General features: G+C 50.4%; 1 protein-coding gene across 3 annotated transcripts in view; it reads left to right on the top strand.

Annotated features, from left to right (window-relative positions):
- Window positions 1-13,146, top strand: part of nrp2a (neuropilin 2a) — a 54,805-nt gene that overhangs the window by 15,102 nt on the left and 26,557 nt on the right. For all 3 annotated transcript variants that reach the window (XM_047576993.1, XM_047576992.1, XM_047576994.1), the window contains exons 3-7: window positions 3,123-3,304; window positions 9,524-9,754; window positions 10,908-11,063; window positions 11,489-11,658; window positions 12,245-12,400. In XM_047576993.1, the coding sequence (XP_047432949.1) occupies window positions 3,123-3,304; window positions 9,524-9,754; window positions 10,908-11,063; window positions 11,489-11,658; window positions 12,245-12,400 (895 nt within the window). The remainder of the gene's footprint in view (window positions 1-3,122; window positions 3,305-9,523; window positions 9,755-10,907; window positions 11,064-11,488; window positions 11,659-12,244; window positions 12,401-13,146) is intronic.

The following is a 13,146-nucleotide window of genomic DNA, read 5'->3' as shown; positions in this document are numbered from 1 at the left end:
TATAATCCCATATTTAAAACTCCCCACTGCCAGTTTTTAATGCACCGTTTCCCTTAATAAAAGACCAAACATTTCCACTTGAAATGAAATCTAACTACTTTAAATTCCCAATAATCTATTTTTGGTTTGGTGGAGCTCAAGTTGCGCGGTGTTGGTAAAGTTTCAGTGTTGTTACACGCTCGTTGCAGCAGCCCTGCACTTTTATCCTCACCTGTGCATGTGCCACACTGACCCAGATTGATGTGGTTGGGATTATCCCTCCGTATGGGAATCAATGCCCTGCTGGTATGAGAAGGCCAAAAAAAGAAGCTTAGTGCCTCTACTTAATCCAGGTTTTATTCCAAACTGGCACTACAAAAGCAGTCTTAGTGCTCGGATGCCACAAAGAAACGCAGCCTACAGCTGATTGCATGTTGCAGCTCCTCTTAATACCTTTTCAGAGTAGCAGCAGCGAGGAGCGGTAGCTTCCCGTCTGCGCCCTTAGCAAGATGCTAATTTTAAATCCGAACACTTTTTGGGCACTAAACAAGCTCATCGCCGGTAATTAGCGAGACAACAAAGCCGCCGTTGTTTCCTGACAGCAGCGTCACATGAGCTAATTGAGGAGAGTGTGTGCGCGTTAAGTGTGCGCTCGCGCATCTGCATGTTCGGAGGGCCTCCGCAGTGCAGTCGCGGGGGCTCCTGCGGCGACTTATGCAGAGAGACGCAGCGTGCGGGACGAGGAGACACATGTCGGATCTGTCGAGAGAGGAGACAGGCGGATATCACGGAGATTATTCACAGTTGCACCATTTGAAATGCAGCAGCGCGGGTTATTTAGTGGAAAATCGTACGCGGCTCCAAAGTAAACGCTTGAGAGAAAAGTAGGGGTAGAGGAGTGAAGATGGCTGTTCGCTCTTTTAAAATGTATAACTACAACGAGTAACAACCCAGAATTATTACCTTAAAACCTGGTGATTCACGTTCATCCCCCAAAACATAGGTTGGCCCCAGCATAATCAGGTGGGAGGTGCAGTTTTGAGTGTGGACTTGTCAGCAGAGAAAATGGAAAAACTTTAGCAGGATATAAATGATTTAAATGGAAAGACAAGAACCACCTAGCTCCCAGTCTGGGTTCAAGGCATCCTCTCTACTTTTAAGGTCAGGCTTAAGACCATCCGTTAGTTACGCTGCTACAGGCCGAGGCTGATGGTTGGGCAATACACTGAGCTCCTGTCCTCAGCTACTGTATAGCATGCTAACTGCTGAGTTTCCCCCCACTGGATTTTGTAAAGCATCTTAAGACAATTTGTATTGTTACTGAGGCTACATAAATAAAATTGAACTGAACTGAGCTGGAGAAAAAAAAAAGATTATTTACTTAGGAACCACTGTGAGCTCACGCTGGGCTTCACAGGGGCCTTTAAACCCACTTAATCTTAAACCCACGGTACAGAGCCACATTTCTCCATGCAACAAATGCACAGAAGACTGGACCAGCATTAATGTGACTTTTATGAATGTGTGGAATACGAGTGAATACAAGTGCACACTTTGAAACCGTTTCTGTGATACTCAGAAATGTACTGATAAATATACGGTGCTCCATCTACTTAAGAAGAAAGTAAAGTTTTAAGTTGTTCAACTCACTTTCATAAGTAAAGTCAACTTGTTAAAGTAAGCCGACATCATCTGCAAAAGTAAATTGACTTTACTTACAGAATTAATGTTGTACCAACAAAGACTACTCTTGTTTTATCTGCGGGATAAAATATTTTTAAGTAGATGGAGCACCGTATTTTTATCAGTTCATGGCCGACTTGCAGCTAAAACCCCTAGATAACGGTGTTAGCTAACTGCTAACCGGTGTTAGCTCCGTAAGCTAAAGTTACGTAGAGGGAAAAAAAAAACAAATATGTGATTTGCAAACGTAAGTTAATTTTGTAACAAGCATTTTAAAACAACATGCTAACATTAGCTTCACATAGTCTTTTATAGCCACTTGTTATTGTAAATTCCAAATTCAATCAAGAGTCTGCAGTTGTTTTACTTATTAATTTCTTCAACAATATAAAACCTGAAAGACTGCAGCAATTAACCAACTATATCACTAACGTTACTTTAATTCTTACTTTAAAGTCCCACTTTAAGTACAGAGTAAATACAACGATCAAATTGTGTGTTGTGGGTGTCTTCATCAGAAGATTTGTTGAACTTGTTAATGGAAAAATATCAAAATGACAAATTCAAAACATAACATATTCATGTCAAGAAAGTTGCAGCTAAAATCCCTTGCTAACGGTGGCTAATGGCTAACTCCATAGCTACGTAGAGAAAAAAAAAGAGTCCCACTTTTTCCAATGTCTTTCCTTGTGGAGCTGGTTGGTTGCTGGGATTTACCCAGAATTCATCGGAGCGAAGTTGGAGTAGCAGAGTAAATATAATGAGCAAAAGGTGTGTTGTGGGGATCTTCATAAAAAGATTTCTTAGAATGACATACTCTTAGACTGACGTTTTTCAGTGTGTGACTCTGCGGTGCTGCTTGTGTCTAATAATGTCAGAGGAGTGACACACAGGGCCGTGAGCTAATTCTGGATCAGCCAGGTGGGCTCTCTCTTTGTCTTTCTCACACACTCATAAACACACACACCCTTCACACGGCTGACGCTGAAGAATTTGCTTTTATCATTCGGGGTCAGCTGGCCAGTCAGAGGTCACGATGAGCTGAGGACTCAGGCACGTGGAAGCTAATAGGGAAGGTGTCTTCACATTTATTTACCCCAAGGAATGAACTCTTAACTGCGTGACGGGATGCGTGAACGAAGAGGAGACTTTGAGGAGCCTGTGCCAGCAATCAGTTTTGTTTGTGTCTTAACATTGTGTTCCTAAACACTTTTCTCTCAGACATTGTGTGTTCTCTCCTCAGGCTGAACTCTGCCGGTAAATAAGTCCACACCTGTCTGGCTTTTATTAGCTTAGCTGGTTGCATAACCCCATAACTATCTATGTTTATCCCCTCTCTGCTCTGCTGCTATGCTTTTAATCTCTTTATCTTTCCTCATCCCGCTCCACTGCATAACGCTTAACACAAACTGAAAAATTTTATACCTTATTAATAATGCTTTTTTTTTTCTGTGGACCAGATATGACTTCATCGAGATTCGCGACGGAACCTCGGAAACGGCGGACGTTTTGGGTCGGCACTGCAGCAACATCGCCCCGGCGCCGATCATCTCGTCCGGCCCCTCGCTCCAGATCAAGTTCGTCTCGGACTACGCCCACCAGGGGGCGGGCTTCTCTCTGCGCTACGAGATTTTCAAAACGGGTGAGGGGAAAGTCAAATTTGTCTTTTTCGTTTTTTCAAGCAGCATTTGATGACTTTTACTTAAACATAATATAATCATGTCAAGAAAATTGCAGCGAAAATCCCTTGCTAACAGTGTTAGCTGACGGCTAACCGGTGTTAGCTCCGTAAGCTAACGTTATGTAGAGAAAAAAACAAATCTCTGCTTACTTTAAATTACAGTCATTTGCAAACGTTAGCTTGAAATTAAATTTGCATCAAGTATTTTAAATCAACTTGCTGCTAACGTTAGTTCCATGTTAGCTCCTGAAGCCACTTGCTATTGTTAATTCCAGTTTTAGAACAGAATGAAGGCTAAGGCAATGAAACACAGGAAAAAACGGGGGCACATTAGCAGTTAGCAGTAACAATTAGCAGTAATAAGCAACACTAGTCAGTTTTAAAGTAATTATTTATGTTAGATGTCACCTTAAATCCACATATTTTCCTGGCTGCTGCCTTTAGAGCAGCATGAACTCCAAGAAAAGGGACCCTAACTATTCAGCTGCCACTACTAGACAGAGTATCCTGCTCGTTGCATTTAATTTAGCTCAATGTTGGGAAATATTTTAAAACTCCTCTGTTCAGACGACACAAGGCCGCGCTGCACATTAATAGTTAATGATTTAGCCGCCGTGCCTTCCCACTGCTCCCACGTCGGCGGCCCGAATCCTGCTATCACTCAACCCAACACCCTGGCGGCAATTTACGTCGGCAGAGGCAGCCAGGCATGTAAACAAAACTTACGCGCGGCGAGGAGGCAAAACTACTTTCAAGCCGCCTCGAAGCACGCGTGGAATGCTCGCTTAATTGGAGCAGGATCCGCTTCCTCTGGGGAGACGAGGAGGGCCGTGGGTGTGGGAGGCTGCGGTGGGATGATGGAGAGAGCTCCGAGGCAACTCCGAGTCGGGCTTAAGGTTAAAGGTTTATGGGCAGGAGAGGGGAGATTGATGGGGACGGGTGTGTGCCCAATTGGTGTTTTCTCCAAGTCATCAAAGTGCGCGAGGTGAAGTGCACTTTGCAGGAGGGGTTGGAGTATATTTGTTTTGTGCGTGGAGGGAGAGGTGAAATAGTCGGGCGGCCTTGGGGCAGCTAAAGATTTACGTTGGAATGAGCTACCAGCTGGTTTAAATGCAGCTATTTTGGTGTAGGAAATTGAAACAGCACAGGAGGAGAGAAGAAGGGGCGCATTAAGTCGTCACCTCCTACCTTTGAGAGAATATCTCCGTCTTCGTGTCGAATAGCGAACGTGACCCAGATTTGACGTTCAGCTCCGTTACCAAGGCCACCATCGCGAACCCCGACTTTGTAACGGAGTAGATTGCATCTGTCGCACACGCACGCGGATAGATGGAAGGATGGGGGATGCGGTTGCCATGGCGTTAACAAGATCCTAGCATGAATTCTGGGGGTATAAGAGATTGTGGCACCGCGTGAGCACGTGTAGGTGTCTTCTGCCTGCGTGTGTGGGTGGTTCCACTCGGCTTGTTGATTCCGTCTGTATGTAAGTAGGATAGATGTGTGTGTATGTGTGTGAGAGAGAGAGAGAGGGATGGTGGGAAAATGATTGGGGTGAAGGGAGACAGGCTGACAAAGACGGAGTGAGTCAGAGAGTGAAAATGTACTCTGGATGCGTGATTGAGGCCATGTGTTAATTACGGCGTTCGCAGCGCCTGCACGCTCTCTCATCATCGCTGTTTGTCTTAGCGTGGCGGGGCCGGGGCCGCGGGTTTCCACTGAACAGCTCGCAGCTCCTGACGGGCGCGCCGAGATCGCACCAGAAATAAACTTTTCTTTTTTTCTTTTTTTTTTTTAGCCGCGCCAGCTTCGTGGAAACATATCCTCCGCCAAGACGTATCGCTGCTACTTTTAGCGTCAATATGTGTGTTTTTATTGCGTCGTGTTAATGGGTTTGTGTGTGTTTTTAAAGGGTGCGTCCTCCTCCTCCTCCTCCTCCAGAGATAGAAATCTGAGCCCACAGCTGGGAGATGTGTGTGTGTCTCTTCAGCTTCCTCCCCATCTTAAACAGACAGCACAGCTTACAGCAGAGGCTAACCCCATTACACTATGTCTAAGAGGCAGACAGTGTGTGTCTGGTTTAGTCTGTGTGTGTGCGTGTGTGTGTAAAACAGAGAGGCACATCCCGGCCAGTTTTCCGTACGATGAACTAATGATACCGCCGCTTGTTTTTGTTTTGATCATTCAACCTTATTACATAAGCGGTGACTACTGCAACTACTCCGGGGGAGTGGGGGGGGGGCTTGAATTGGACAAGCAGTCTGTTTTTCTGGACGTTTGCGCGTTTGTGTGTGTGTGTAAGCGGGGTACAGTGCGGCGAAAGCTAATTATTTCCAGCGAGGAGGCTCAGGAGGCCACCTTTGACTCTGCATCTAGCCTCGGTACGCGCCCCCCCCCCTGTAGAGAGGCGGGGTGAACCGTTGCCCCAAAACAACATCCTTCCATCTTCACGCCCAACCACACACACACACACACACACACACACACACACACACTACACATATGCCTTAATCCTGTAGTACAGTGAAAGTGCACGCCTCCTCCCCATTATTGTTGTGGCCTACTTTGGTCCTACTCATGCGTGTTTAACCCTTTATTCAACCCCTTACCCCCACCCCCCCTTATACCCTTCATCACGTGCTGCTGACGCTGTTACCACGGCTACAGGGGGAAGACTTGCCAACCTAGCCCCCTTTTTCCCCCCCGTTCCCCGGAGCCCACCACTAGCGCGGCGAGTCGCGGGGCGGGGGGGGGGGGGCGCGATAGCATTGTTGCAGCCAATCCCGAGTTGAGACGGACGGCACCTTAGGGCTTTCGGGTTCCCTCCGTGACCGCTGGTGACCGCTGCCCCGGCATCTGTGGGGTCGCCGCGGGAGACAGAGCAGCCTGAGGCGGGACCCGCCCGCCCGCGCGCCAGTCACAACACACGGGCCCCCGTGTGTATTTCTGATGCCGTCGCCTTGATTGGACCCTCGCATCAGCGGCCGCCGCTCCTGCGGGGCTGATTGCGAGGCAGCGCTGTTTATCCCTTAAAGTCACCCCACTGCTGAAATTGCACTCCAGTAATTAACCGGCAAAGGTGAATTAAATTCGTGAATAAATAGAAGTCTAAGAGTGTTTAAGGCTGATGAGAAGAAGAAGAAGAAGAAGACGCGTCCCAGGATGAAATAATAAGGCGTGATCAGGAGCTGCATAAACACTTTGATCACAAGCAGCGGGGTAGGAATTCCACTCTATATAAAGCCAGCGCAGACTAATGTGTCAAACTGTGGCGCGCCAAGAATGTTGTTTTTCCCTTTCTTGGGTCTTCTTCTTGTTCGCAGTGCTGTTGTTGTTGTTGTTGTTGTGGGTTTTCCACCCTAACCCCTCTTCCGTTACACATTTACACGCGCCCCTCCCGAAATGCCTCGGGAGGGATTTCCTTCAATGAAACCTCGAACTGAGCCCGAGCGCGGGGGGTTACACGAGAGATCTGTCTGCGCGCGAGGAGCGGATGCGTGTCAGACAGCGGCAGGCAGGTGAGAGGGAGTTTTTTTTTTTTTTTTTTTTGATGTGCGCCGAGGTGAGCCCCCGGCAAGCGTCGAGGACCGAGGGCCGGGGCGAGACGAGAGTGAATGAGCGCAGGCTCTGCTTCTGCTGCGGAGAGGGGGGAAGTGGGGGGGGGGGGGTTGCCCTGACACAACATGTGGAGCTGTTACTACATCAGGCACTCATGTGCGAGAGTCGAGTGCTCCTTTCTACCCAGCAACTCGCCCGCCGCGCCCCCGCCTCCGCCTCCGCCTCCGCCTCCGCTCCACCCGCCTGCGCCACACTGACACACAAGCTCACACCATGACCTTCCACTCTCTGCCAGCAGACAGCCCCTCGCCAAATGGCAGCTCATGGCGCGAGCGGCGACCGGGGGCTAGCGTACGGCGCTTCGTGCAAGCGTGCAAGACGTGGTCCGAGGGTCGACGAGGAGGGGTGGGGGCGGCGGAGGCGGCAGAGAGGTGGTGGGGGGGACTTGTTTTTGGCGTGTTCATGCGCTGTGAACTAATGAGCGCTGACGAAAGGGAGGAGGTGCTCGGGCGCGTGTGCAGCGCTGGCACGTGAGGGCGGCTCGTTCGTGCGCACCGAGTGTAAAAGGCCGAGCGCGGAGCGGTGTGCTCGGAGGCGACGGAGTCAAGCTGTGCTCAGATTGAAGTTTTCGGCAGCGGGGCTCCACCGTGACCCAATAAGAAACAAGGCCAGTGTGTCAGTGGGTCTCGCACACGCCGGGAAGCTGTCAGACACATGCCTACACACACACGCACACACATACACAGGGCAGCAGCCAAAAACATATATTTATATTAACGCACGTTTGAGCCGCTTAATAAAAGGCAAACACGCACACAAAAAGATGTACTCATGCAAAGGCACGCTCGCAACACATATGGCTCATGCATACTGCATAGCTCATTTACTGTTTCATTATAGGCGCATTACAATCGCATGAAGCATTTATGAGTCGTGCTCGGCACAAACACGGTTGACACGGAGAGGTGAGGTCAGCAGTCAGAGTGGAAGGGGCGGCGGGGTGGGTTGGTGGTGGGGGTAAGTAGACATGGCTAGCGGTGGCTCGCTGCAAATTGCCGTCACATTTCAACATAGTCTCCCGGGTTTGCGTAGGCAGCTCCCGGGCTCCTGGCAAGAAGGCGGATGATCCACGGGTGTTTTGATGTTGCGGCGCGTGCGTGGGAGCCGAAGCAAGAGGTTGAATGCTGCCTTTTAACGTGCGGGGGAAGATTTGTGTCAGAATCCTCGGCGCCGGGGAAAAAAAAAAAACACACACACACACACGCGAGCGGCAAATAGGTGGATGCACGAGCTTAAATCTACATACGCGTGCACGGGAAGGGGAGAAAAAATAGAGGCAAACAATATGAGAATGTGAGAATAAGGAGGAGAGACACGGAGGGAGCATCTCCTGGGTTTTTCCTCCCTCCGTCTCGGCGCTGATTGGGGTCAGTTCTCTGCCATTAACCAAGTGTAGACAGGGGAGGACCAGAGCAGCCAGTCGACCCCTCAGCTTTTATAGGGCTGCCTGATAATAAGTAGTGGAGCCTCGGAGGAATGCAGCCCGAGGAATTTTTCCTTTAACGCGTATGTATCTGGTTCAAACGAGGCCTGGAAGTTCTCCGACGAAGGCCCAGGTTTGAAATCCACCAGATGCCACTTCAACCTGACCTCCCGTTTTTTTTGCTTTGCAGCGGTGGGAAATAACAAAACTTGAGTTACGTTTACAGCGCGTGCAGTTAAACGAAGATCCGCGGTGTCTTAGCAACATGCTGTGTGCAAAAAAATCGCACGAAGACGCGTAGCTAAACCGAGCCGACTGTTTATAGCCTTCGTTGTGAAGATAAAAACGAGCGCGGCGCGAGGAGACACCCTGAGAAAATAGCCTCGGTTTGTGAATGAGGAGGTGGCATTTGTGTAAGGACGCCCCCCCTCCCTCCCTCCCACCCTCGCCGCCTCGCTCCCACCCGCTTGTGTGCTTTTTCTGGACCGCCGGCTCGCTCCCACCCCTCATTGATGTGCCGGTCCATAAACACTCGGCCGTGACTCAGGCTCCCCAGCGGGGCCCGCGGAGCAGTGGCTGATGGGTAGATGATCTGAGCCACACAGCTGCTGCCGCTCAAGGTGAGCCGCCCGGGGCGCATAAATCTGCATGGCTAATGGGGAGCCGGCTGCCGCACAGGGCCCACTTAGAGCCATTACACAACTTTTTTTTGCGGCGCGCGTGAGTATGTGTGCAGGGGAGTGCAAATAAGACCGAGAGAATGAAGAGAGGGCGTCGGAGGACGTTTATTGTGAATGTATGCACAGGAGCGGGGTCAGTCTGCTCCCCTCTTTAGCCCTGCATCAATTAAGAGTGTACTACCGCTGCTGAAAATGTTATGTGGCTATAACACGGGGTCTTTTAAGGACACATCAGCTCAGTTTTAAAGGTTTAAGTCTAAATATTTGACTGTGGCAACTGGAAGGTTAGGAGCTCCCTTTACGAAAATGCATTTTCTGTTCTATCTGTAATCACGAAGTGTTTATATTTTGCCAGCTGCTGCTGTATGTTCCTTTGAAACGCCCTCTGCGAGTCGAGCAAGATATCGCCTCGTGATCGATTGCCTGCACCCTCTCTTACCGTCGCCCTTGCCTCCCGAACAGGGTCGGAATTCTGCTTCCGCAACTTCACCAGCCCCTCCGGCGTGATCGAGTCCCCGGGCTTCCCGGACAAGTACCCGCACAACCTGGAGTGCTCCTACATGATCATCGCGCCGCCCCACATGGACATCGTCCTCACCTTCCTGACCTTCGACCTCGAGAACGACCCCCTGCTGGTGGGGGAGGGCGACTGCAAGTACGACTGGCTGGACGTGTGGGACGGCCTACCCCAAGGTGAGCATCGGCCCCCGTCGGCCGTCGTAACCGCACTCGGACCGTTGATGTCCCTCAGCTAGCCGGAGATTCTCCTGCCGGGCTCCAATTTCCCGAGCAGCCGGCTCCCTCTTTGATGCTTTACATTCCATTACGTTGCATAGAGGAAATATTATTTCACACAGGGAAGCTGTAAGTGCCTAGACACCCCTGAGGAGCAGCCCTTTCCCATGGCCCTCTTCCCACTCCTTAATAACACCCTTCATCACCCCCTTCCTATCCTCCCTGTCCTCGCCCCTTATCTCCTACCACTTCCTTCCTTCCTCCCTAAGTGAGCGAGAGTGACGGCCACGATGAGTATCTGTTTGTGTCCAATAGGAAGCAAGAAAGTGGCGAGGGGAAAACATTTCAGGATGTTATCGAGGGTTCTGACAGCAACCGCCATAGGGTGATGTCGGTTGCCGCGGCGCTGGTGTAACCCACGTCGGCGGCGACGAGCGCTCCCGTTTCTCACCTCCCTTTCTTCTCCCCTTTTTTTTTTTAAGCAAAATATGAGGCAGGGAACCGAGGATTTGCTCTAATTATTCCATTTTCGCTTGCTAAAAAGGGATCCGAGAGGATTTAAAATTCCAATTATAGCCTTGAATTTGGGAGCTTTGATAGCTGAAAACAATTTATACCATTCAAAGTTGAGAATTAGGAGCAAATTAAAGTGTAACCCAGTTCCAGTGAGCCGAGTCCTCGGGCATGAAAGGAGAAGGGATGAGAGACAAGGCGGAAGGGTGAAGAATTTGGTGTCTGGGAAGGGAACTGTCTTGAGACTATTGTAATCCTCGTTTTTTTTTTTTTTTTTTTTGTGTGTGTGTGTGTCGGCAGCTGATCCCAGTTCAGCTTGCTTTAAGGCTGGGATTCCGATCCCCCTGCTGGGCCCTGGCTGATACACACATGGCAGATGGAGGGATGGACAAGAGAGTTATAGGAGAGAGAGGAATGATGGGAGGAAGAGTAGGGGTGGGGGGGGGGCATGCTGTGACTCATTAGACAACACTTACTGAAGCAGCATGGCCACTGGAAACCTGTCCTCGCATGTGCCCGGATTCCCTTTTTCATTTAAAGTGCTCGTGGCTCCTCGTCGTCGCACCCAGGATTTTAAAAGCTATGATTTTTTTCGCAGTGGCTCCTCTGATCGGACGTTACTGCGGCACCAAGATCCCCCCGGAGATCCAGTCGTCCTCCGGCCTGCTGTCCCTCTCCTTCCACACGGACATGGCCGTGGCCAAAGACGGCTTCTCGGCCCGCTACAACATGACGCACAAAAAGGCCGCCGACTGTGAGTGCGAGATAACTTCTTTTATTTTTTATTATTATTTCCCTCCAAACGCGCTCTCTCTCTCCGTCTCTGCAAGGTTTGTTTACCCCCGCTTTCTCCCTTTTTCGACAGCTCCGTCTCTGTCATCCCCGCCGACACTCATCTTTCTTCTTTCTTCGCCGCTCTCTCCTCTTACCCTCTCGATCTTTTCGGCTTTGCCGGCTTTAATGCTATTTCAATCTCGGGGCCCTCTCAGCCTATTTTGCTCCCTCCTAAGAGAGTTCTCAGAAGCGTGCTATTTTCTTTTGGAATATAAATTAACTTCACCTCAATTTAGCTCTCTGTCTCTTTCGCGTGTCTAACTCAGATCTCCTCTTTCAGACGTTTAAAAGAATAAAACCCTTCATGTGTCTTTTATTTTTTTTTCTCCTCTTCGTCCCTGCCAGCCTTCCACTGCAGCACGGCCTTCGGCATGGAGTCGGGCAAGATCAGCGACGACCAGATCACGGCCTCCTCGTCCTTCTACGACAACCGCTGGTTGCCGCGGCAGGCCCGCCTCCACAACGACGACAACGCGTGGACGCCCTCGGAGGACAGCAACAAGGAGTACATACAGGTATCCGTCGCGCGGCCACGGCTCGAGAAACAGACGTCCAATTCGGCGGCGCCTTCGCTCGCCCCGACAATAAATTTGTCCCGGGGAGGGAAGGACGCAGCGGGCAGCGTATACAGCGAGGACATACACATAAAGGCACATAAAGGAAATGAGGGAGCTGCGAGCCGATGATAAGGAAGTGCTCCTGCACTCTCAATCTTTCCTGTCGGCGTCGCGCGCGGCCGTACGTGGAGCGCGGAGGGGAGCGGGCGAGGAGGCTGTGATTGATGAAGGTGCTCCAGTGGAATGCATCCGAACACTGCGCCATTGATCTTTGCCTCCAGCCTTCCTCCCCCTTACACGCACGACGCAACACACACACACACATATATATATATATATAAATATATAAATACCACCTAGGTTTCCTCAGCAGTAGGCCACAGTCGGCGTCCGTCCCCTGCTGTCTGCGTGACTGATACACACAGCTGGTGTCTACATCAGCCCGTAGGACCGTAAATCCTGCAATGCATACATTTTTTTTTTTATATTCCATCGAGAATTCAAGAAAATTTTAATTCTTTTATTTTATTATTATTATTTCCAGGTTGACCTCCAGTTCCTCAAGGTCCTCACAGGCATCGCCACCCAGGGGGCCGTCTCCAAGGAGACGCAGAAGTCTTACTACGTCGCCAGCTTCAAGCTGGAGGTCAGCACCAACGGAGAGGACTGGATGGTGTACCGGCACGGCAAGAACCACAAGGTACGCCGGGGTTTGAACTTTCCCTCACCCTGTTTTCCTAACCTTTACCACCGCCCCGACGCCAGGCGTCCTCCGACAATGGAGGCCGTTGTGTTCGCCCCCGCCGTGCAACATTCCTGAAGGAGTCGCTCCCCCCTTCCGCGGCCCGTTCCGCCGGCCTGAATCGTGAGTCGGAGAGCGGTCGGAGAGGAGAAAGAGATAGAGATAGGGAGGGAGGAGGTTGAACCTGACAAACAAGAACAATGGAGTCCTCTATGTGTCCTTATCTGGGCTTTTGCTATTTATCATCCAAACTCAAAAGTGGCGCGCGCGCGTAAAAAACGCGCACCTGGGAGGTGGTGGGTGAAACCGTTGGGAGTCGGTTGGAGATTTGCAAATCGCAAGAACGTGGTTGTCTGATATCGGCGGCGGTTGGCGCTTCGATTGAGCCTCATCGTATCAATGCGTGGTTGTTTGTGTGTACACTGGCGACGGGGTGGTGGATTTACACACACACATACATGTATGAGTGCACACGCAGCGCAGGTTATTGGTGTCGTACAGTAAGCCGGTCTCTGGGGGGATCCGGACTATCTGGGTTAAGGTCACTTTGGATTTCAAGCTGAAAAACATAGAGGGGCAGGATGTGTGTGTGTGTGTGTTTGTGTGAGGGGTGGGGTGGTTAATCCACATATACTTACAGGCCGGGGCCCCCCTTCTGCGCGTGCCAGTGATTGGTTTGGGTGGGGCCAGTGGGGGGTATTTGA

This window comes from Mugil cephalus, chromosome 23 (genome assembly GCF_022458985.1).
Source record: "Mugil cephalus isolate CIBA_MC_2020 chromosome 23, CIBA_Mcephalus_1.1, whole genome shotgun sequence".
Taxonomy (NCBI): domain Eukaryota; kingdom Metazoa; phylum Chordata; class Actinopteri; order Mugiliformes; family Mugilidae; genus Mugil; species Mugil cephalus.
The sequence above is the reverse complement of the archived record's forward strand: the minus strand, read 5'-3'. Positions and strand labels throughout refer to the sequence as shown.